The sequence below is a fragment of the Leptosomus discolor genome, chromosome 5 (genome assembly GCF_034619465.1).
Source record: "Leptosomus discolor isolate bLepDis1 chromosome 5, bLepDis1.hap2, whole genome shotgun sequence".
Taxonomy (NCBI): Eukaryota; Metazoa; Chordata; class Aves; order Leptosomiformes; family Leptosomidae; genus Leptosomus; species Leptosomus discolor.
The window spans coordinates 20,857,876-20,881,870 of NC_141395.1; the positions used below are offsets into that span (position 1 = coordinate 20,857,876).

At 36.4% G+C, this 23,995-nt stretch overlaps 1 protein-coding gene across 20 annotated transcripts in view; it reads right to left on the reverse strand.

The window, feature by feature from the left end:
• LOC104342309 (sodium channel protein type 2 subunit alpha) overlaps positions 1–23,485 on the reverse strand; it is a 64,456-nt gene extending 40,971 nt beyond the window's left edge. Inside the window, exons 1-13 of one of the 20 annotated variants that reach the window (XM_086465846.1) lie at positions 23,219–23,485; positions 18,713–18,831; positions 17,726–17,815; positions 16,119–16,247; positions 15,324–15,415; positions 14,202–14,474; positions 13,840–13,903; positions 12,822–12,963; positions 12,464–12,670; positions 8,317–8,575; positions 7,310–7,332; positions 3,757–4,104; positions 1,822–1,954 (exon numbers count right to left, since the gene is read on the reverse strand). In XM_086465846.1, the coding sequence (XP_086321972.1) occupies positions 1,822–1,954; positions 3,757–4,104; positions 7,310–7,332; positions 8,317–8,575; positions 12,464–12,670; positions 12,822–12,963; positions 13,840–13,903; positions 14,202–14,474; positions 15,324–15,415; positions 16,119–16,247; positions 17,726–17,815; positions 18,713–18,831; positions 23,219–23,485 (2,146 nt within the window). Of the gene's footprint in view, positions 1–1,821; positions 1,969–3,726; positions 4,105–7,309; positions 7,333–8,275; positions 8,576–11,990; positions 11,995–12,448; positions 12,671–12,821; positions 12,964–13,839; positions 13,919–14,192; positions 14,475–15,323; positions 15,416–15,511; positions 15,604–16,118; positions 16,248–17,725; positions 17,816–18,712; positions 18,832–23,218 lie in introns of all 20 variants that reach the window. The other 19 variants (XM_086465850.1, XM_086465842.1, XM_086465836.1 and 16 more) reach the window with 19 other exon arrangements.
• Positions 23,486–23,995: the final 510 nt, after the last annotated feature.

The following is a 23,995-nucleotide window of genomic DNA, read 5'->3' on the forward strand; positions in this document are numbered from 1 at the left end:
GTATAAGCTTCAGAAAATATAAAATTTTTGTGTTAAGTATGTAACGTGTACATATTTTGATCTGAGCTACTAGAAGTATTATATTTGCTACTACATTGAACCACTACAATATCATAACAGATAAATGACTTGGTCACATACCTATCATTGCTTGTTTCAATCAATATTTTTAATATACAGAATGCCTGTTTTCTTACTTTAAAAATTATCATTTGACTTTAAAAATGTCTGGTATAGTTGCAATGTCTATCCATTGAGAAACAGAACAACAACATTAGTATTAGCAGAACAAATCTGCTCTCAATCAGAATCTTTACAAACTATTTTTTCTTCCATTTCATTGTCAATATTGTCAAAGTTACAGAAGGGAAATAACTCCTATTGAGTTAATAATAGCGAGGATGAATGTCTCATGTGATGGGATGTTTGAGGACAGCCCAGAAGGAAGATTGATATTTGCTTAAGTGAGAAATACTTAGACTACAAAACATGTAAGACATGGCCACAACAGTTTTGATAATATTTCTGTATAGTGGCATCAACCCAAATCTGAAATTTGCCAGTTTCCAGACAACCCTTAGAGCACAGGGAGGTGTCCATCATGATGACACTGATGGGTGATTTTGCTAAAATAGCAAACATGCTCTTTTACAGTATTTGCTAATAAGGATTTAGTGCTAAACTCTACCTTTGAGGACCAGTGGATTGATTTTTGCCTCTAATGTTGTCCTATATGTGTGGAAAAGGTCAGTTTCCACAGTTCTCAAACTCATTGAAACTAACAAGCTCTCCCATTACACCAGACTGTAGCCTCCAGGCAGAAAAGGGTATCATAAGCAGTGAAAGTTTTCTATAATCTTTATAAACCCTTACAAAGAAAGTGCTTCCAAAGGAATATATGGACTGAGTGGAATAATCACATTTCTGAACATGTAACTCAGAGTGGTGACAAGTAGGATGGGACTGGCCTTGGACAAAAGTGGCCACTCACACTGGACGCTGAGTTGGCACAGAAGACTGCATTGCTTGCACTTAGCAAGTTTCAATATTTCAATTCTGACTTAAAGTAGTCTTAAGAACACTGTAAATTTTCTTATCCTTTTAGAATATTTGTTGTAGGACATCGACAGGATTTGTCTGATTATAACAGCCGTCACACTGCACCAGTATCCAGTAGACAGATCCTTTAAGTTTATAAAAATATTTTAATGGCATATGTATGAAGTGTAAGTTTACTCAGTTTCCATTAAATAAGCAAAACAATTCCAACAATGTATGCTTTTTCATACAGTAAATATAGTATTTTTTTACCTTTGATATGCTTACCTAAGAAAGTTTATGAAATGTTGAAGGAAGGCAGTTCATGTGCATTGGCATGGGTTGATTACAGTTGTTTCTTTAAAACTATTTTTCTCATTCCAATTTCCTGTTGTCTATCCTTAGATTTTAAGTCTAAGGTAAATGACTGTTCGAGCCTATCATTGCCTTTAACATAGCGATTCCTGTGTATATTAATTGAATTTTCCTGTTGATGTCTTATAGGAAGTAAATCCCTGTATTCTCTGAGGCTCTGGCAGGACCTAGCCACGATTTTTTTGTCCACTCAATAGTGTAATATTTTGGAAGGTGTCATGAAAATAAATGACTAAGCATTTAGAGTGTGTAAACAATCCTAAAAATGCTCAAAAGCCTTTTGTATCTGATCAGACATTTCACATGTCCAGTTTTACATTTACAAAGGAAATTATGTAAATAACTGCTCTGTACATGTAGTTAGCAGAAATTCACTGAACTGCCTGTCAGAAAAAATACATCAAATACCTTCCATTGTATTTGTAAGTATGCTGGCTATACTCATTGCTCTTTGTCTTGCCGCAGAATCTTCCAGCATTTCCATGGAAATTTGATAAGAACTCAGTCTTCTTTTTCTTATTTCTGTTTCTGTAGTGGTGCCCTGTAAATGAAATGCTGAGGAATTAAACCAACATTTTCAACAGCCAATTAACAATATTTACTGTGTATAGTGATAATAAAAATCAGCTTTGTACGGCGTACTAAACTTTTCTTACACACTGAAGGTTTCTGTTCCTGTAGGAACGTCTTTGTTCATTATCGAGGAACTTGGTAAAAATTTTGGACAGTGCTACAAATAACTGGGGAACACATTACCAAGGCAATGTGGGACTAAAGGTGGTTCTTATTTAAATGACTGAGTGAACAGAATTTTTGCTAGGTATCATTTTACTAGTGATTATTATTATTCTTTCAAGAAAAAATGATCAAAATTGAAACCTGTCACTTTAATTTCCAGCATCTAGTCATGTTAAATAATTAAAATGCGAGTACAGAAAGAAGTGAACTATTATTTAAGAAAGTAACTTTGATACAAGAAACATGAGTATAATTCTAGGAATGAATTGTCTCTCTAATACTAGGTACTGCATCCCTAACCTGGTAAGTGTGGTTGGAAAATTTCATATGAGAAAAAAACCCACATCTTACTTAATATTTCTTCTACCTAGTTCTCATCCACTGCAATGCTCATGCAGAATTTGTGATATATTCTTGCAATATCTGCAATTCCCCTCTGTTTTTTATGGCTTCTAATTATCTTTTCAAAGCAATAAAACCCAGCTCTGATTTAAACATGCCTAACATGTCACTGTGTCATGTAGGTGTCCTTACAGTTGCTTTGCTTTTCTTCTCATGTGTGGTTTAGGGATCTAAATACAGGAGTGGGATTAAAAAATTCCTAAATCTTGGTTCCTGCTCTACCACTTATTCTGTGATTCATGGAAAACATCCGCACTTTTCATCATTATTCTGTCCCCATCCAGAAAAAGAATAAAAAAGCTTGCAGAACTCATGAGGGATTTCAAGGTTATCTTAGGTGAAGGTGAAAAACCATTTTCAAATATTCACTAGTACTGTTTCTTTAGAGAAGACTCTTGAATTAAATGGCTAATCTTTTTTCAAGTGAATGTACTTCGGAAATAGAACTATACGCGCATAGTCTCTGAGGTAATTGATTGAATTTCTGGTATGAAGGTCTATATCAAGATAGGAGAGAAACAAAAGTAAAAAGAAATGTGTAACAGTAGTAATGAAATCTCAATACTTATTTATAACAAAAATATTTTTCAGGTTAAATACAGTGCTTTTATAGCCACCAAAATACCTTACGGAATCCATATTAAAATACTATCTATGAAAAAGCTTGCTTTTTGAAAGTTTGAAAGAACATCTTAGCTTACAGAAGTCTGAAACTAAGACTGAAAATGCAATTGCAAAGGTACATAGGAATTGTATGTATTTTCCTCATGAAAGTTATGAGAAAAATTTCTTCAAGATAAATTCAGTAAGAGGTATTTCTGTTAACTATTGTGGGAGTAGTAAAGCATTCTGCTTAGTTTTGCAAGTGTTTTCTTATACATATTTCCAAGTTATATCCTTAGTTATGTATCAAATATCTACCTTTGTTGACAAGGTGAAACTATATATAAATTTTCAAATTCCATTTATGTTTTTTTCTTTCTATGTGCAGATCTCTTGCTGAAGGCAAGGAGAATATAATATTTTACTGAGGCTCAGGCATAGGAGGCTAAGGACTTTTTTCCTCTTATGTTCTGTTATTTAGAAACTATTGCAAGTTATTTCTCATAGCTCTGAGAAATGATAAGGCATGCAGAGGTGGGCATAAGAAAAAATTCCGTGCCTGAACCAAACTGTAATAATTTCTGATTTACTTATAATTACCTCTGGTATAAGGTGACCAGTAGGTGAAGTTAGAGTTGAAGGTCCTCCAACCAAGGAAACTACTCCATTGCAATCCACAGTGCTGTGCATCTTCCCATTTACAGGAAGGGCTGGTACCATTCTAGATGACACACTCGCCTGACTAATATTACTGTTGCGCCGTTCTCCATGTCGATTTGGAACAAAGAGAGAATCTCTTCTGCTCTCATTGTCTTCAAGAGTGCTGTGCTCATCATCAGCAAAGTCATTTTCTGATCCTATGTCCTTTGCACGACCTCTGAAACTGAAAATGCTTGTTTTGCTGTTTCGCCTTGGTGAGAACAGGGAACCACGAATGCTTAGCAGAGACTGTAAAGGATTTAAAACAAACCAAAACAAAACAGCATTAGAACTGAAATTCTAATTTCTTGGCTTTTCAAAGAATAGTCACAGTGCTGGAGGAAGGATAGTCACTTTTTGCTTCAATATTACCAGTGTGTCCATTAGAGGAATGTGCTCATTAGGGGACCTGAAGTAGAGGGGAAAAATTCTTTTTAAGGTAATGTCACAGGAATGAGGAAAAGTTGCGCAGAAGATGTAAGTAAGGTCAGACAGTTTTGAGCAAAGCAGGTGGAATTGGTATGGACCCATGACTGTGCTGGAGACCTTTCTCAACATCACTATCAGGATTTATCTTTTATTCCTTCTTGTATTAGAGGACAGAGCTAAAAATCTGCTTTTCTTCCCTTCTTCGTTCCCTGGATTCCTAGGGATAACTAACTAGGGATAATAGCTCTCACTGATCATTATTTTCTATTCTATTTGCTAGAGGCAGAAGTGGTCTTAACTTTGGTATTAAATTCAGTCTAAGTTGATGTAAAGTAATTGTCTGCCCACTTCACAATAGGCTCTACAGTGTGGGAACAACATATGCAGTGCTCTAAAACCAGAGACAGAAGCAACAGTTTGGGGAAGGTCTGGAGGTACAGTGTGAACATGACTAGTAACACTATTTGGTATAGCACTCTAGGGGCTATAGCAGGCTGCGCACCTACCAGAAGGTACCACTTGGCCATCAGGCAGCTCAAAGCAAGCATGTACCAGGGACACAGTTACCTAAAGATATCCTCTTACAAATGAGAAAAATAAATCAGTGGTTGTTGGTAATTCATCTTTTAATTACAGTAGAATCTGGTTAATGGAATTTTCTTCTCCCTTGCTACATATTTTATTAAAAGCATTCATGAATAAATAAAATGAGTACTAATTGTGGAAAAAAGAAACCTTGCATTAAGCTTTCTTCAATTCTGCATTTGTACAAATATCTGCAACTTAGTACATCAAAAACCTAGTTTGAGATGATTCTCAATTTTTCACTAGTTTTGCAGGTGGAAAGTGCTCGTATGTAATAGCAGTGGTTTCTATCCCAGGAAAATAAAGTGGAAGTGAAAACTGCACTATAATATATAAGCCTACATTAATGCTGTGAAAACCAAACACTGGATATATACATATATTAATCCATATGTATCTCTGTATATGCATACTCAGATTTATATATACAAACATATAATGTGTGTCCTGAACTGGTAGCAGTGCCTGTTATAAAGGCTGGCAGGTGTTTACCATTGTGAGATGTATTTTTTCTGTTCATACAGCTATACCAAATTTTAATAACTTGGGCTGAAATTTTCTATGCTGGCTGTCAGCCTCAGGCTGAGTTACTTGAAGAATATCAGCCAAATAGTTTTGCTAACCCATTTATGTAAACTTGGCTGGAGAAAAAGTGCTGTTTTGCTTATGGTGAAAGATAATTTTATCTAAAAGAGCTCTAGCTGCTATGGAGCATGACACTCAATTCTGACAATGTGGTAAACTCATTACTGCACCCTTTGTACATTTCTTTGCAAATATATTTGGCCAACCTACAGTCCTTCAAAAAATCAAACACTTACTAGATTTCATCTGACTACCACTGCTACCCACGTTTTTTTAGAGAATGTTTCCACGGCTGCTGTGTTTTGTGTGTAGTCCAGACTTTCCAATATGTGTTACATGCCCCAAGCACAGCTAAATGGATCAGGCCTCTCAGGGATTTGGGAGGAGTAATGCCTGCGCTGCAAGTCTCTGCTGGATTGAGATAAAAGATATAAGCCAAAACGGCTGCAATTCTAACACATGTAGAGGCAGAAATATATGTGTCTACATGCTCCTGGAAAGCAAGGTCTGAAAGGAAAGCTTGGCTTTTCTTGCAGGCTGTATCATTCATTTGCACATGGAATACTGATTAAAGAACAAACCCTCTACAGGGGACGACTCGGCAGTTTATCTCCCCTTACCATTCTACTGTGTCGTTTCATCTCTGCCACCATGTTTCACCAGGAGGCTAACTGCATGGCTAACAAGACAAACCAGTTCTTCCTTTATCAGTTCTGCTGCCTGTAATCCTCCCACTCTCGTGGCAGCTCAGTTTTATTTCAGTTATATGCAAGCAACATTTGCCTCAAAGCATTTTTACAACTGCAAAAACAATTACCAAGACAGTTTTTAATTAATAAATTATCCTCAATTAGATTATTTGGTTGATACAAGTCGCTTTGTATTTTAAAATTCTAAATTAATTTTATAAAACAGTATTTCAGATGGTCACTGATTTCCTTCCTGCTGTGTAATTCATGACGTCTCAAGATGAGCTATTTCCTGTCTATTGCACCATTTCCTCCTTTTCTTTCAGATCCAAGAATATTTGTTTTCATTTGATTTTAATGAATTACAATTATCTATTATGCAACATGAATTCACATTTAATTGTAATGATATCAAAATGCCTTGCTTCTTAAGTTTCTGCGGGTTTCACAGTTCTTCATGACAATTGACAGGATGAAAGCTTTCTGAGAATTCCAGGGTATTAACAAATACATGCAACAATGTTTTACTGTATTTTAATAAAGCTACAGAAAGTTTATTGTCTGTGGAATCTCTTTGTCTCAAATTATCCTCCCCTTAGTATACATGCTTCTGTATTAAGTATTTTTTCTGTGCACAAAACCATGTATTTACTATAAACTTAATATAGTCCTTCATCAGTCTCTTCACCAGAAGTATAGAAAAAAGCACCAAGGAATTTAGACTAGGCAATGGAGAGGCCTTTTATCAAGTAGTTAAAGCACAGGACTAGCAGTCAGAAATTCCTTTCTGCTCAGACTTCATCAGTGACTTTTCTTTAGTGTGGTCAGGTCACTCAACAGCCTCATCTATGAGGTACAGACACTGACATACATATCTAAGTAAGACAGGACTGCGCAGTCTAAGATGAGATCTTTGGCTGCAGCTCCTTTGTTTGGAGTTTTGTTTGGAGTAGCTTTGGCCCAAAGCTAATAGTATATTTTATTAGATTGGAAGTACACTTTTACAATATTACTCAAAGAAGTTGAGATAGATTTAATAATTTGTTTTTCTTAAATGTATTTCTTATCTAGAGAACAACCTGGTCATTCTTAATTGTAATAAACTTTACTTCACTTCCTTAGAAATGAGAATGTATCTTTTTCAGACCAGGCACCATCCCTTACACTTGACTAATTACTGAGGCTTTGTCTCAAATTAAGCTTTCCTCCCCTCAGTGCATATATTTCAGTGTGAAGTATTTCTTCCGCTGAATCTCATAATTTATATGAGTCTGTAAAATAACACACCTGATATGAACATTAAATAGCATAAACATGGGTAGTATTGGTAGGTAAATGTCATCTATTGGATGAGACCAGACATGATCATTTTGAAGAGATGCATTTTGAGTGATTTTTCTACAAATACCATAACTGTGTGTAGACTTGAAATAAGGAAAGGTATCCTTAAGTGACAGAAGGGATCCTTTGATTTAAGGGAGTAGAGCTTTGAAGTTTGGACTAAATGATTTCTAGAAGTCCCTCCTAAACTATTTATTTCTATGATTGCGAGGATTCTCCATCTTGTATAATGAATTTCTAATGAAAAAGAAGAGTATGACTAAATTCTTATAAATATAATCCCAAACAATCCCTAGTTTGTCTTTGTTGTGGAATACTAGAGCTACTTTTCTCATTATCTACCATTTAAAGAAGCTAAGTAAGGAAAACAATAGAAACTAATGGTAGCATGGATTTCCTATGCAGGGTATTTTGATTATGTGATCTGCTAAAAATCCCCACATATTTGTATAGTTTTGAAATGGATGCAGAACAGAGAACCTATGGTTGATTGATGCGAATAGATGAGTACTAACTAGAGTCTTGATTCTTTCTTCAATCTACCAAATACATCTTCAGAAATACATTTTCATAAAAGTTTTAATTAAGTTTACAACTATCCTTGGTGTGTTCTTTTTATCCCTGTGTTAATAGAATGGGTCAAACCATATCAGACTGTGACACTTAATGGTACTACCACTCCTTTTTTTCTTCACTCACCTTTTACATAACTTCCCATATGTAAAGCTGCTGTCAGTCAAAACCAAATTAGAGCAGATGTACATGATTTAAAAAGAATAAGAGTACTCTACCTGGTGAGGAGATGTGAACCTTTTTTCATATGTCAGTTGACTTCCTTCTGTGGAGAAGCGGAAACTTTTCCTTCTGATACTGTCTTCTGACTCAGACTTGGGGAACTTATCAACATCTCCTTTGTCCTCTGCTTCAGACATTTCTTTCTGTCTTCTTTTCTTCCTTCTGTTTCTTCTTTCTTTAGCACTCTTTGAGCTCAACTTTGATGCTTCTGAAGAACTTTCCAAGAGTTCTCCTAATCCCCCTATACCACTGAAATCTCTTGATGCAACTGATGCTGCTGCTACTGCTGCTGTTGCCTGTCAGGTTACAAAGCAAAGTATTCTTAGTAGGCCAAAAATTAACAATTTTATAGGCTTTTATCAATTGTTTTTATTATCACAGTGGTAATACTGCTGTTGCACACCTTTGAGTATACAAATATACACAAACAAATTGAACTGAAGATAAATTATTGAGTTGCATAGCTCCTCATTAGTAGCATGAGCTACTTGAAGCATCAACTTCAGCAGAACAATAGCATCACTATTCCTCAAAGACTTGCTGCACAAAACACTGGTCTAAAATTAAGGTACTCAGAAAAGTAAAAACATGGTTCTTTTTCATGTATTTCAGACCTGCTTCCCCATTTTCTCTCAAGAAAAGCCCCACATCATGCTCTAATTCCACTGATCCCTTCTGAGTCCTTACAGAGAAAACTAATCCCTAACATCCACCGTGTGAGTTAGTATGGGAATCCAACTAGCATCCTGCAAATAGTTGAATCCAGTCTTTCCTCACTGTCTTCACAGCAAGGACACTCCACTCACTTTCCTTCTGCCTTTACTGGCAAAAAGTACACCCTCCAGACATGTCTTCAAGCCCTACCTCCCTCTTCATGTTTCCCTTCCTAGATTTCCCACTGTAACAACACTCTAGGTCTTTGTTACAGACACACAAAGGTACATTTATTGACTGTTGCTGCTGCAATCAGAGAGAAGAAAAAGTTTAGGTTTCTTCTCTGATGGAAAGGGATGAGATGACCCACTGAGGGAAAGAGCCATGCTACAACTCAGGACCAGTATCTTCAACTACAGTGGTCAGCCTATGTGATTTAGTTCATTAGGAAAGTTGGTTCATTTAGTCATCAAATAAAGGAAGACTTGAGAGTGTGTCCAGTACTCTTTCTTGAAAGAACTGTCTGGGAGATTGCTATGAAATTTTGCAGTGGAAAATATGTTTGGGAAGATGATAGGCTGCTGTGAGCTTACAAAAAAGGGTGCCGTGATAAATTGCAGGAGACTAGGGTTATATAACAAAGATGACTAGTAATTATCCAGCAAAACACATTATATTCAATGCCAAGTATTTCAGGAATGATGAGATATCTCTCTACAGCAGGAAACGATAGTTTGAAAGCTCATAGTATGAATTAATGGCTTTCTGCACCACCGTATACAACCCATGCTATACAAGTTGACTTCATACAGACTTTTTCTGCTAAATGGAGTATTAAAAGTATTCTGTAAGTGTTATCAATTAAAAAAAGTGATACTCAAAATTTTGTCATGCTTGTTTCGGACCGTTGTCCTTCAAATGCTTTAAAAGAAACAAAGGCAGTAGATGCTGAGTCATCACCTGTCCACTTCATAAGACTAACAGCAAAGGTCAAACAAGTGGAGCAATCCAAAGACCACTGTGATGACTTAAGTTTGTAGATGAATAAGTTCACTGTCAAGGGAGTGAAGAGATGGGTCCCACATTCATTTTGATCTCAGCAACCAAGTCAGCAGCTAAGCGATCCACCTTGTAATGCATACTTTGTGCTAGTATTTTCATGTACAAAAGGCATTTTGATTGTAATACTACTTTTCTTATTATGAATTAAACTCATTAAGTTACTGAGTGGTCAGTAACTTAAAATAGTAACCACTTTCCAGGGCCTTTATCTAACATCCTTGTAGTCCCTTTTTTGTATGGTTCAATTCCTCTTCCTAATTCTGGATCAGTTTCATCTCTGTCTCCACTCTCAAATAGAGAAATATCTAGATGAGCCTCCTGATGTCTTTTAATACAATGTGATTTAGTGCCTTTCATAGAATGACAGAATGATTTGGGTTGGAAGGGACCTTAAACATTTTCTAGTTCCAACCCCCCTGCCATCAGCAGGGACACCTTCCACAAGACCAGGTTGCTCAAAGCCCCATGCAACCTGGCCTTGAACACTGCCAGGGAGGGGGCAGCCACAGCTGCTCTGGGCAACCTGTGCCAGGGCCTCACCACCCTCACAGGAAAGAATTTCTTCCTAAACTCTAATCTAAATCTCCCCTTTTTCAGTTTGAAACCATTACTCCTCGTCCTATTACTACCCTCCCTGATTAAGGGTCCCTCCCCATCTTTCCTGTAGGCCCCCTTTAAGTACTGGAATGCCGCTAGAAGGTCTCCCCTGAGCCTTCTCTTCTCCAGGCTGAACAACCCCAACCGTCTCAGCCTGTCCTTATAGGGAAGGTGCTCCAGCCCCCTGGTCATCTTTGTGACCCTCCTCTGGACCTGCTCGAGCAGGTCCGTGTCTTATGCTGAAGATTCCAGAGCTGAATGCAGCACTGCAGGTGGTGTCTCACCAGAGCAGAACAGAGGGGGAGAATCACCTCCCCCGACCTGCTGGCCACGCTGCTTTTGATGCAGCCCAGGATCTGATTGGCTTTCTGGGCTGCGAGCGCACACTGATGGATCATATTCAGTTTTTCATCCACCAGCACCCCCAAGTCCTTCTCCGCAGGGCTGCTCTCGATCCACTCATCACCCAGCCTGTATCTGTGCTTGGGATTGCCCCTATCCAGGTGCAGGACCTTGCACTTGGCCTTGTTGAAGTTCATGAGATTTGCATGGGCCCACCTCTCCAGCCTGTCCAGGTCCCTCTGCATGGCCTCCCTTCCCTCCAGCGTGTTGGCTGCACCACACAGCTTGGTGTTGTTTGGCAAACTTGCTGAGGGTGCACTCAATCCCACTGTCCATATCACCGACAAAGATGTTAAACAGCACTGGTCCCAACACCGACTCTTTATGAACACCACTCATCACTGTCTCCACTCGGACATTGAGCTGTTGACCGTGACTCTTTGAGTGCAATGGATGAAACATGGACGAAAATGTCAGATTTTTAAAAAAAGTACCCTTTGTCAATATTTATCTTGTTTTAAATTTTAATTTTGCAGTTATATGCTTTTTCTTTAATGATTTTGAAGTGATAAGGTTTAATGACTAAAATAGATATGCTAATTAGGTTTCACAGGTCATGCTTTCTTTTCAAGAAAAAGATGGTCAGTTTCACTTTCTATTAGCACTTTATAGAATCATTCTAACTTAGTGGAAGTAGCCGTTAAAAACTATAGTTTCATAGAAGATTCTGATTTGCTAGCATTTTATAAACATTGTCCTGTTGAAAATTACTGTATGCCAGCTGAAAAGCAATAGAAAATCAGTCCAGAAATCAGTCTGATTTACAGAGATTATATCTTGCATATATTTTACATTCAGATAAGAAAACCTCACACAAACATATGTCTTTTTCTCATAAAACTTTAAACAATTTTCTTCTCTTTTCAAAAAAAACAAAGATTACTTTAAAAGAATTCTGAAGTAATACTTCTGTTATAAATATTGCTAGTCTGTTCCAAGGATATATAAACTTCTGATTGACTTCAGTGTGCTTGAGTTAGGGATACGCTTAAATACCTTGCTGGATAGAAACCTAAAAGAACACTGATTACAATCCTTCTTTCTATTTTCTGAATATTGGAGAAGAGCTATTAAGTACAGCAAGCCTGGCAATTCTCACTTGGACCATAAACCAGAAGTAATGTCAGTAGACTTTTTTCATGCTGTTCATAAGATCCGTAATGTAAAAGCATCATGAACTATAACTATTTAAAGTCAGCTTTCTAGGACACTCTTATCACAAATATTTTACTTTTACAGCCTTTTGGTGAACATAGTAGCGTTCTTGTCTGTACCATTAGCTTGCTTTTTTGCTGCTTGGTTAGTTCCAGATTTTCATTGGTTATTTCCCATTTTGTAACTTGCATGGTAAAAAAGACTTTTCTCTTTCTGTAATTAGTCGCAAAATTTACACATGTTCTAATTCATAAAAGATTATTATCCTTGTCTTAAAAATAAGGCTGTTCAGAAAGTACAATTTCCATCATTACCTGAGCTTCTTCTTGTTGCTTCTTCAGTTGTTCCAGCATCTGTTGAAATTCCGCCTCTTTCTGTTCTGCTTCTTCCATGGTTGCTTGATTCTGTTCTTCGTAGGCCATGGCAACCACAGCCAGGATCAAGTTGATCAGATAGAAAGAGCCCAAGAAAATTACCAGAACAAAAAATATCATGTATGTTTTCCCAGCAGCACGTAGGGTCTAGGGAGTAGAAAGCATATCTGTATATTATTCCATCACTTACCTTTATTACTGCAACAGCATTATGCTTTCAGCTCATATAGAAATGAGCTTATTTATATAATTTTGTACGTCACCTATATTTACTTTTTATGTCACAAAAATTTCTTACCAGCTGATACAGGTTTTCCCAGAAGTCCTGAGTCATTAGCCGAAAGAGTGACAAAAAAGCCCAGCTGAAGGTGTCAAAACTTGTGTAGCCATAGTTGGGGTTTCTACCAGCTTTCACACATATATATCCCTCTGGGCACTGCCTATGTGAAAACCAAAGCGTAGGTACTTAGTCATAACTTTTATTTCCTTCTAGAAGATATTTAATATCTTTTGAAACAATATACATTATTTTTCCACAGGAAATTCATGAATTTTAATTAGATTCATTCAGGAAAAAAAAGTCCTAAGAAATGAACTAATAAGAGAGTAAATGGAAGATACCCTGTCCATCTGTTCACTGCTTGAAATGACCAGTTTAAATTCTCCTCAGACACATTTTGAAAATAGAATCTTTATTCCAAATGAATAATTTCCTGGCAGAAATAATTGCTAAAATGTTAAGGTTACAGACAGATTAAACAATATTATTAGCTAAATCAAATTGTTCTGTTAGGGATCTCCCATATAAAGCTGAGATTTATTTTTAATAAGCTTCTTCATTGTTGCCAGTTAGGTATCGGAGTTCAGCTAGCAATTCTAGGCTCATAATTGGGCACGTGTGTATGGCAGAATTTGCCAGTAATGAAAAAGAGTTAGGCTTGAAAAAAAATATGCAGTCTTGAACTATGAAGTCACTACTGTGCTTTCTTAATATTTTACATATTCTCTTTCTCAGTTCTAGCCTTTGCTTTCATCCTATTTCTTCAATCAGTACATCTCCAAAACAGACTTTACAAGAGTTCAGATTTTATCATTAATACCAACATCATTTTCCAATCAAGCAGGAAGAAAGGCTGTTAATGAGTATTTTGTTTAGCCAGTGAGTAAAATATTTTGACTTAAGTAAGAAAGCATTGTTTAGCAGTAAAACTCTGTAAGTTCTGTAACACTGCTAAGGAGTTGCAACTGCTGCAGATAGGTTTTATGTTACTGCCCTTTCTACAGAACATAACAGAGGATTTTTGAAAGTGTCTTACCCTGCATCAGAACTATTACCACAAAGTAGGGCATCTCTTTGTCCTTCCAAAATGTAAAAATGAGCTGTGTAGAAAGCATTAGAAATATAAGTAAATAAATCAAATTAACCTGGAAGTACTACAAAGTAAAATAAAAATAAATTGTAATAAAATCAAAGCCGCTAGATGCTGATTGCTTTGTTTAGGAACCTTCTGATTATTGTACTTGATTATTGGATGTATTTGGCCTCTGTCAGTCAGCGACTTTAAGCAGTTCTACATAAGGCAGAAATATAAACGGTTCAATATTCTTTGTTTGATCACAAATAGTTACACACTATAACCACAAATATATTAAAAATAGTTATATCAGACATTCTTACTTTCATCCTCAATGTAATCCTTCCAGTTAAATGTGCTCACTGTCATATTAACAAATGTACCATTTTCATCCATTGTGCTGTTAAAGTAGGAAACAACGTTTATTTCAAAAGTTGAATTGTCTGGAGGCCACTGCAGACATTTATTCCTCAAGTTGCCCATGAACAGCTGCAGCCCTATTAGTGCAAATACACTCAGACAAAACACAGTCAGGATCATAACATCAGAGAGCTTCTTCACAGACTGAATTAGGGCTCCCACAATAGTCTTCAAGCCTGCAAAGAGAAAAGATCCATAGATATATCAAAGAGTATCTTTGCCCTTCCCTTATAATTAAGATGTCATGCAGACACTTAAAAATAAATTATTTTTTATTTTTCAAAAAATAAAGCTTTGTGAGCAGCCTCAGAGCTTGTGAAGATGAATGAAAGATTCTTTTTTATGAATATGCAATGTACATATATTCCAATAAACTGAATATATAACGTTATTCTCAAGCAGGAAATTTTATCAATCATGCTTTCCTGTTATAGATTTGATTTTATTTCTTAATTTTTCTCTGCATTTAATATTCTGCCAATAATTAAGGTTCCAGTTCATATTAAATATGACTTCAGAACAGTATGAAGACAGAATGAGATAGAATGGCAAGTAAGTTTGAAGGGGAAAAAATAATTTGTATTTGATAAATTTTCCTGCGCAATATTTATCTCCTTTTTGGTAGCTTTTTTGGTGGTTACTTGGTTGTCTTTAATGTCAATTTTAAATGGTAAAATAAACAAAAAAATTCAAAATCAAGAAAGCCATAGCACTAAAGCTTTTCTAATGTAAAAGAGTCAACTTGTAATAAAATGCAGAAAAACAAAGCAAAATAACCCATAGGCCTCATATCTTATGTTTCATGCAAGAATCTGTTAAACTCAAAGGCTGATTTTGAAAAAAAAAAAAAAAGAAGCTAATGCTGAAAAGGCAAAGAATCATAATCCAGGCTTATGTTCCATGCCCTTTTTTTTTTGTTGTTTTTTTGGCAACATGAGCAGTGAACAGCAAGACTTATGCTCAAAGGAAGTGAATTCAACTTCAATGGAACGAAAGTCAGCCTCAGTGTTTAACCTAGCTCTCACCTGGAATGACTGATATTGTTTTCAAAGCTCGGAGAACTCTGAATGTTCTCAACGCTGAGACATTGCCCAGGTCCACAAACTCTGTCACATATCTGTAATAGGGGAGTTCACACACAAACACAATGACAGCACACAAATAACAGTTGGAGATACGAGGGGCCTAACACCTTACACCAACTACTTCTTACCTGGAATTACAGAAATAGTTTTCAAAGCTCTCAATACTCTGAAAGTTCGAAGAGCTGAAACATTGCCTAGGTTTACAAATTCTGTTACATACCTGTAGGATTAAATCACAGTTATTCAGAATTGAGGCAGAGCTTATATTAATTATGTGGGTCTTCAAAACCTCTGTGGCAATATTAGCAATCATACTTCAAAATTTACCTGTCTCTTCAGCACATCTTGCTTTTGTAACTATTTATTTTGATCAATTTTGCTTAAATTTCATTGAAGTGAAACTCACTGATTTGTATTTGAACATGTAATTAAACTAATTAGTTTGTACTAGGCTGGTGACATGTAGTCAAAAGGTTGGCTTCCATTCTGGTGAGCAGAAGAGTATAAGACATGAAATTAGTGTCCCTCAGCAGTACTTACACTACTTACTGCCTGACACTCTATGCTGGCTCCTGCCATATTTTACTTTGATTTATGAGTAATAAAATGTGTGATACAGTGTCTAAACTTCACAGGTTGAAGAAATTAAATACTTTTAAATCAATATATTTATTATAATAATATTTGCCACTAATTTCATGCCCTAAAAGCTTAAAAAGTTCTTGAACCACTTACGCCATTAAAATGACACTGAAGTCAAGCCAGTTCCATGGGTCTCGCAGAAAAGTAAAACCTTCTAAGCAGAAGCCCCTTGCAAGAATTTTGATAAGTGATTCAAAGGTATAAATTCCAGTGAAAGTGTACCTGAAAAGCATCAGAGCAGGAATAATAGATTTTTGCATACTTACTCTTTAAGAAAGATGACTTAAAAGAAAACAAAAGTATTTTGAAGTGAAAAGAGGAAATCATTAATTTAACTTGCCCTAAACACTTATGAACGTAATTGTTGTCGTGTAGATGAAATTTAAACCTGACACGTATATACTATTCATTTTCTAAAAGGTTGATTTAATCTTAGTTTCTATGCTTGCAAATAATTTGAGACTAGTACTTATAGATACATTTTACACTTTGATATTTATGTGTACATTCTCTGGCACTCAGAGGGCTGCCTCTTTGCTTGCATTCACAAATCAGGTAGGTGTCTAAGTGCTACAAAAAAAATAAGAATTTTTTTTTATGTCAAAATCAGAGAGTTCTGTGAAAATTAGTTCTGAACAATAACTAGTCATGCCTATAATAGGGGTTTATTTAATGAATAATCATTACATATAAGAAAGCACGCCCAGACTTATTCTTGAAGATGTAGAACGTTTTTACCAGTTTATCTGGTGTGGGAGCAACCATTCATTTAAAAACATAGAATAGTCAGTTATCACCAGTGTAACACAGGGACTTCCTGAGACCCATGTGGGTCTGTGCGGACCTCCAGAATAAAGGAAATCTGCCTACAGACTCTACTGCTCTCCTTTCAGTCTCTCAGCAACCCTAACAAGCCGTAGTCACTGTTGAGCATAGTGGGAATGGGTGAACACTAGTGCAGTTTCTAAATACAGCATGCAGAGTAAGATTCTTTAATGCAGTGAAATAACTAAATAGAAATCAATAATGGCTACTTGAGAACAGGAGGGAATGAAAGAAACTACAAGTGGTTAGAAAGAGGTTTTTCATGAGTAGTATTATTTCAAAGAAAAACATAACATTTCAAAGGAAAACCTGTATCTGTGTCTTGTCAGAGAACAAACATGCATGTATAACCATGAAGAAGGAAGATAAACAGAGATACTTTGTGGTTTCCTTACTTCTGTCAGCTCTTTGTTACTCCTTCGTAGGTAAGGCCCTTTCCTCAGCACTGTGAGTTTCTTGTGGTTTCAGTGTTGTGTGTGCTTGCTGGGGCTAGCACTTGTGAGTTCACATCAGTCAGACACAATGAATGTCCCACTGTGCTGAGATCATGCATACTCAATGTATGGCTGGCCTCACCAATGACATGCAACAATTTTATGTGCACATTTAACGTTTTGGAGCTCCTCTTCCAATTTGCAGCTCAGAACACCCAAGGACAAGACCTTGTGTTCATACTTCATAGTAGAAGTTCAGATATTCCTCAGTCATAGTTTTAAAGAACAAGGCATTACTTTTAAACCAATTAAATTATCCAGGAGGAAACCAGAAAGATATTAATCTCCTTCTGGCATGCAACTTTCCATAAATGCTTCTTGTTTGGCGTCATACCAAAAAAAAAAAAAAAAAAAGAAAGAAAGTAAAAATGTTTAACTTACTCTACATTCTTTGTCCAGTCTGGAGGGTTACTCATGGTCATAAATACACAGTTGGTCAAAATAGTGCACATGATAAGCATGCTGAATAATGTAGGTTATAGTCAAGGCATGTAAGTCAAAAAAGTATGATAGTTTTATAACACTGAAGTAATTGAAAATATTAAGTGTATAAAAATATGCACAAATAACATGATATTCTAAATAAAATCTGAAAATAAAGCTTTGTGTATAATATTATCTATTTTAAATTGTATGCCATCTGGCATGTTGATACACTTACTATAAAACAATGCATTACTTTTATAATTATGTCAGGTTTAGAATTTAAATGAAACTTAAACACATCCTTAAGTCTGTAAAAATATGAAATGAGTACCCAAACATAATTACTCATTGAAGCCAGCAGGACCATTCTAAAATACCTTTAGGCAGAGGTTGGTTGTTTACGCCCAAGTTGTTCTTTGGACATGATTGAAATATATTTGAAAATATTCTCCTTTATTCTGACCTGGATCTTTTATAGAACACATACCACAATGCTGAAAACACAATGCTGAAAAAGTATGCCTGAAAAAGCCCCTCTTTACTCATGATCCTTTGTCCTTGCTAAGTGAGTCTAGTTCACCAATAGTACTACTGGTCTTGGTAAAAGTGCGACCTTAGATGTGTTCAAGTGCAATGGTTTGTTACTAATTTGGCCTTAGCTGCAGGGCTTAGTATGGGATCAGGTCTCCTTTTGTATATAAAGCCTGATATTTAGACTCTGACAGCTTTAGGTGGTTCAGTAGAGAATTAACTTGGTAGGAATGAAGATCATACTGCAATTCACGTGTGATATGGCTGCTTTTTAAGTGTGATCAGCATACGTTTAGTTAGCATAATACACCCACAGTGACATAATTTGTATATCCATATGAAAAGTCTTATTTCAGTAATTAAGTAGTTTTAAATGGTAACCCTTAAATCAATATTAAGAAAAAAGGATATGAATGTACCAAAATCTTGATAGCAATTTTTCTGATGGGATTAAAAGGAGTTAAAATGTACAAGGCAGATGTGGCACTGAATCGGAAAATTGCCTTTCCTTTATTCAATACTATGAAAGTCTGCAAAAAAGAAATACAAAATTAAGATACAGTGTGGACTACATACATTTCTTTACCTCCTTCTAAAGGATTCCATTCTCTGCCTGGGAGTTTCAAATTCCATTCTACTATCTACCTGTGGCAGGAAAATAACTGATGTCTATGAATACAGTGGATTAAGCCTTCCATAGCAAATTCTCCAATTTGCTAAATTTCCCAGCATGTGGAGTAAATTCTGATATTATTGAAACTTGTGGAAATTATCAGCACCAGTGTCAGTTTATCAATAATAGCAAAATGCAGCATTTCATCACTAAAATATTTTCAGTTTTATTTCTAACATAGTATTTGATTAAAGTCAGAGTTTCAAATTAATCAAATACATTCTACCTTCTGAGCAAACACAAAGAAAACCAAAACCGCAAAAGGGCAATTATAAATGCCAGTTTGTATTTGGAACAAATACTTAACAGAATTATATACACATATATTTGTTGACAAGGACAAACACCTGTCACTATACAATAAACCATAATTTTAAAATAATTTTGCTTTCATTTCAGATTTTTAAATACTACCAATATCAATTATATGTATCCTCTAAAAATGTACCTGTGAAAAAATAAAAGGGATTAATAAATTGCCAGCTGACACCATTCTGAGCAGTCTAAGACAAATGTACACCAGAATTTGGCATCCTATTACAACAAATCCTTTCTTCAAAAAAATGCTTTTTACATTTTTAAGAATATGCTCTTACTTTCCCTATATGTAAGCATCAAATTCAGGTAGCTATCATCTTTTAAAATTTGACTTGGTAAACCTATGGTTCTTGTTCATTTCATTCTGTTCCTGTTGGCGGTCATCGCCTAAGTGTTTTCATTTTTATTCCAAGTGTATTTGTTTGTGAGGTTTACTTGCATCTTTGGTGCTGTTTGCAATTTCTTCAGGACATGACTATTCTTCATTCCTTTTGCTCTTTATCAATGGTAATGGCTCTGCTTTGTGCTACCATAATGGAGTCTTTGTTATGCTCCCGGCAGAGCTATATAGTATCACTGTTCTCCATGTTGATTTCCATTCTCCGTAAAAACTTGGCTGTGATCAGAAAAATGCTGCCCTCTCCATGGCCTTCACTGCCTATCTGGTCTGCCATCTCTGGGAGAGAAAGCAAACCTCTTTACGGTGGGAAAGAAAACAGGTAAAGCAGTGTTGCTGGTGCCTGTTGACAGAATAAAATAAAGCATAGCATTGAGGATGACAGAGACTGGACTTGCACTCATTGGCATTTCTCTCTGCCCTACAGTCCTTCATCCAGCTAGAAAAGCTAAAAAGATGTTGCCTGTCCCAAGGTCACTGCTGCAGCACAGCCTGAAGGCAGATTGCAATTCATGTACGACTTTCGCTGCATTGACAAGTCTTTTCTGCTATAAACTGGAGGAGGGATGACTAATTTTAGTTCATCATTTAAGATGTCCACTTGTTTTCTGTTGAGCACATTAGGCTGGCAGATAGCATAAATACAGACGTCACCTGTGACAAAAGATTCTGCAGTTTACTAGTAACTCTCATAGCCTAACAAGTCCATCAGTAGTTTGCGTTTTTACACTTTTGTTCCAAAAAATCTGACTGCTTTTTCTGATCATTGGAGGTTAGAAAGTATACTTCAGTACTTGTCAGGTTTTCTGATACTTCATTTGTAGAAGACTTCTTTAGAAAACTTTATTCCTGAAATTATTTATGCAACTTTATTCCTGATTTTATTTTGCAGCTAGTCAAGACAAGTGCTTACTGCACACAATTACATTGTAAGTGAGAATCTGCATGGAACTGTTGATATAACCAAAACCATATAAATGAAAATAACCCTTGGCAACACTCCTTCTCTGAGCTTTCATTTCTTTAAATTTCCTTAATAATGTTAATATTTATATTATCTACAGCACTGTTTGTTTAACTTCGGCAATGTCCTGGGTTACAGTGTAAAATGTGCCAAAAGGAAAAAAAAAATATTCTATTACCATCTTCAGGAGCTGTTGAGACCAGGTGGGGCGGTGCTCCCTGCCTCCCCCCTCTGGACTATCTCCTGTTACTGGGCACAACAATGCCTTATCGCCTGACCCATCGATAACTCGCTCCTGGACTATCCCCTGTTAATGGCCCATCAAGGAACTGCCTCACGACTCCCCATCCCATTGTGAGATGCTCCGCCGGGGGGGGGGGGGGGGGGGTGAAGGAGCCAAGCAGTCCATGCCAAATAAAAACGGAGATTTTGAACACCCTAGCAGCCTTCTTCCACTGGATTCCCAGAGGAGCTTTTTCCCCACTGGAGTTCCAGAGGACAAGAGCTACCTACCTACCACTGGACCTTCGGAGGAAGACCAGACTCTTTTACCTGATTGCTGCTTCCACAGAACTACATCCATCGCTTCAGGAGGACTGCAGCCAGCATCTTATCGGACTGCTACTGCCACCCTAACAGGGTGTCAGGTTGTATTTCTGACTCTGTCAGTGTAAACCAGTGGGTTGTTTTGTTTTTTCCCTGCCTTGTGTTATATATATATATATATTAGTAAAGAACTGTTATTCCTATTCCCCATATCTTTGCCTGAAGGCCCGTTAATTTCAAAATTATAATAATTTGGAGGGAAGGGGGTTGCACTTTCCATTTCAAGGGAGGCTCCTGCCTTTCTCCACAGACACCTGTCTTTCAAATCAAGACAGGCAACTCTTAAGTTATGCAATTACATATGGATTCTGCTTTATTTTCTATTCCTATTTCTGAAGCCATAATTTTAAAAACAGTTTTGTGAAACAAAAGCAACCACAAATTTAATCACAAAATTGAGAGTACTATTGGCATGATTTTTTCCTAACAAACGAAGTAAGTTTCTTTAGAGTTTAAAATACTTTATGTCTTCATTTTTTTACAGTTACTCAACGCCAAATTTCTTGTCTCAATAGTAACGTGGAACGCTTCAAGCCATCATCAGAGCAACTGTATCCCTTTCCTTCTCTGTTTCAGAGAGATGGGAGAAGATAATCCCAAGCACTTGTCCATAAACACCTGCATTTTTGAATTTAGGGTTGTTATCCATAGCTTCATCTTCCTTCACTCTCCTTACCCGCAACACTTTGCTGGTCTATCAGGAACTGAGAACATCTCAATGCTCTAAAGGAGCATGCAGAATAAGCCGATAGAGATTACAGAGCAGAACCTGCTCTTACTGTCAGCTGTACCTCTTACAAATCTGTGCAGGACATAAAGTGTTTTTAACTGTTCCCAGGCTGGACTGTTTCAGATCCTGGAGGAGTTTAACGCAGTCTACAACTAATCCCAGATGCAGCGATGTACTTGTTTGTTCCTTGTCTTACTCTTAAGTCATATAATGGCAATCTGTTTCCAAATTGTATGCATCATTGCTACAAGACTAAAACCCATATACTTTTGTGCAGATCCTGACTTTCAAAAAGGCCAAGGGGCAAACTTTTCACTTGAATGGATCTGTTTGAACTAGCCTTTCTGTCTCCAAGTCTCTGGCTTGCAGATCATGTGAAAATGAGGATTTTGTATGACTGTGCAAATCGGCAGGGGAAGTACATCTCTTTTGGGAGTTTATATTCTTCATGGAGCACAGCTATGCTATTGATGGTACAGTTGTGTTATAGCCTTAGACATGTAACTCAGCCATGTTACTTTTCTCTCACAACACATAACTCTTCACTCTGCTCTTTCTGTATGAAAACTCTCAATCAGTCTTCAGAACAACAAAACTGTCTTTTTCGATTCCTTCCTCAAAACCGAGCTTTTCTGTGGTGTCTGCACAGACTTCTAACTGATAGCTGTGCAGCAGAGGTCTATCATAACAATCCCAAGCACCTCAAGCAACAGTTTTGATTGTAGTAGTTTTGTATGACCCAAGATTTACACAAAGTCCTTATATGCTATGTATAGATAGATACATATATTTTGTACATACCTATATAGATATATGTTTACATATGTTATATAGCTATATCAGAAACAAAGAATACAGTTACAGCCCTTTGTTTCACTACCTTGGATGGATGCTACCTGGTTATCTACAATCACCTCCACTGCAAAACCATGCTTGGAACACCTTGTTTGTCATACCCAGTCTACTACATTGAAATTAGGAAAACTCAGTCATGTTCTCAAGTTCAGGCAAGCTCAAGGAAGCTATATCTTCCTTACAGTGAATTAAATAATATGTAACTCAACGGAAGTTGAAAGAGTCAAAATACAAGAGCATAAATCGGTTCTGTTAAATGAAAGGATGTTTCTGTATATTTAGTGACTTGATGGCTTCAACCATCATATTTTGTGATTAAACTTTTCTAATGTAGAAAACTATATTCTATTCTGTGCAAAAGATTATTCACTCACTTTTTTATTGATATAATATGGGTCCAGGTCTTCCAAAGGTTCAGACACCATTCCCGGAGGTATGTCACCGTAAATAAATGGCAGTGTCTTTCCTGCTTCCAAGTCACTGTTTGGTTTTGGACCATTTTCATCATCATCATCTGTATGTTCTTGCTTGGGCTTTTTAGCTTTTTCTTCTGCAGAACGCTTTTCAATAGCTGCGAGAGAATCTCTAGTAAAATAGCGGAAGCTTTCAGGTCCTGGTGGTACCAGCAGTGCCTGTGCCATGTTTTCATCCTGCAAGTTTAATTACTTATAGCCTCTTGCATAAGAATGACCTATAAAAAAAATTAGATTATTTAGGAAAACTAGATTGTACCAACAGAAAATAAAAACCAACATTTTCTCAGAAACCCTTTCCAGGCCTGAAACAGTAGCAGCATATTTCAAGGCTGAATTAAAGTTAAAAGCAACTGCTCAGAATTTATTTAGATATCTTACAGATTGTTTTCCAGCTTTTTCCTGCTGGTCTAGAAAAAGACACTACTTCTGCCCACAAACACTGCTTTGCCTGCATCCTTAGACTCTCACAGTTAGAACAAAACACTGATACAAGTGTTTTAACAGTGTACTTTTTTAACAGCAAGTATAAATACATACTCTATGAAGTACTCTTGAAAATTGTGAAACTATATTTTACTAGTTACTACATTTTATCTTCCGATATTTTTTCAAGTATCAGTAACCCAACTTTACAAACGTAAATCCTTTCATTAAATGAAAAAGTTTTGGTACAGT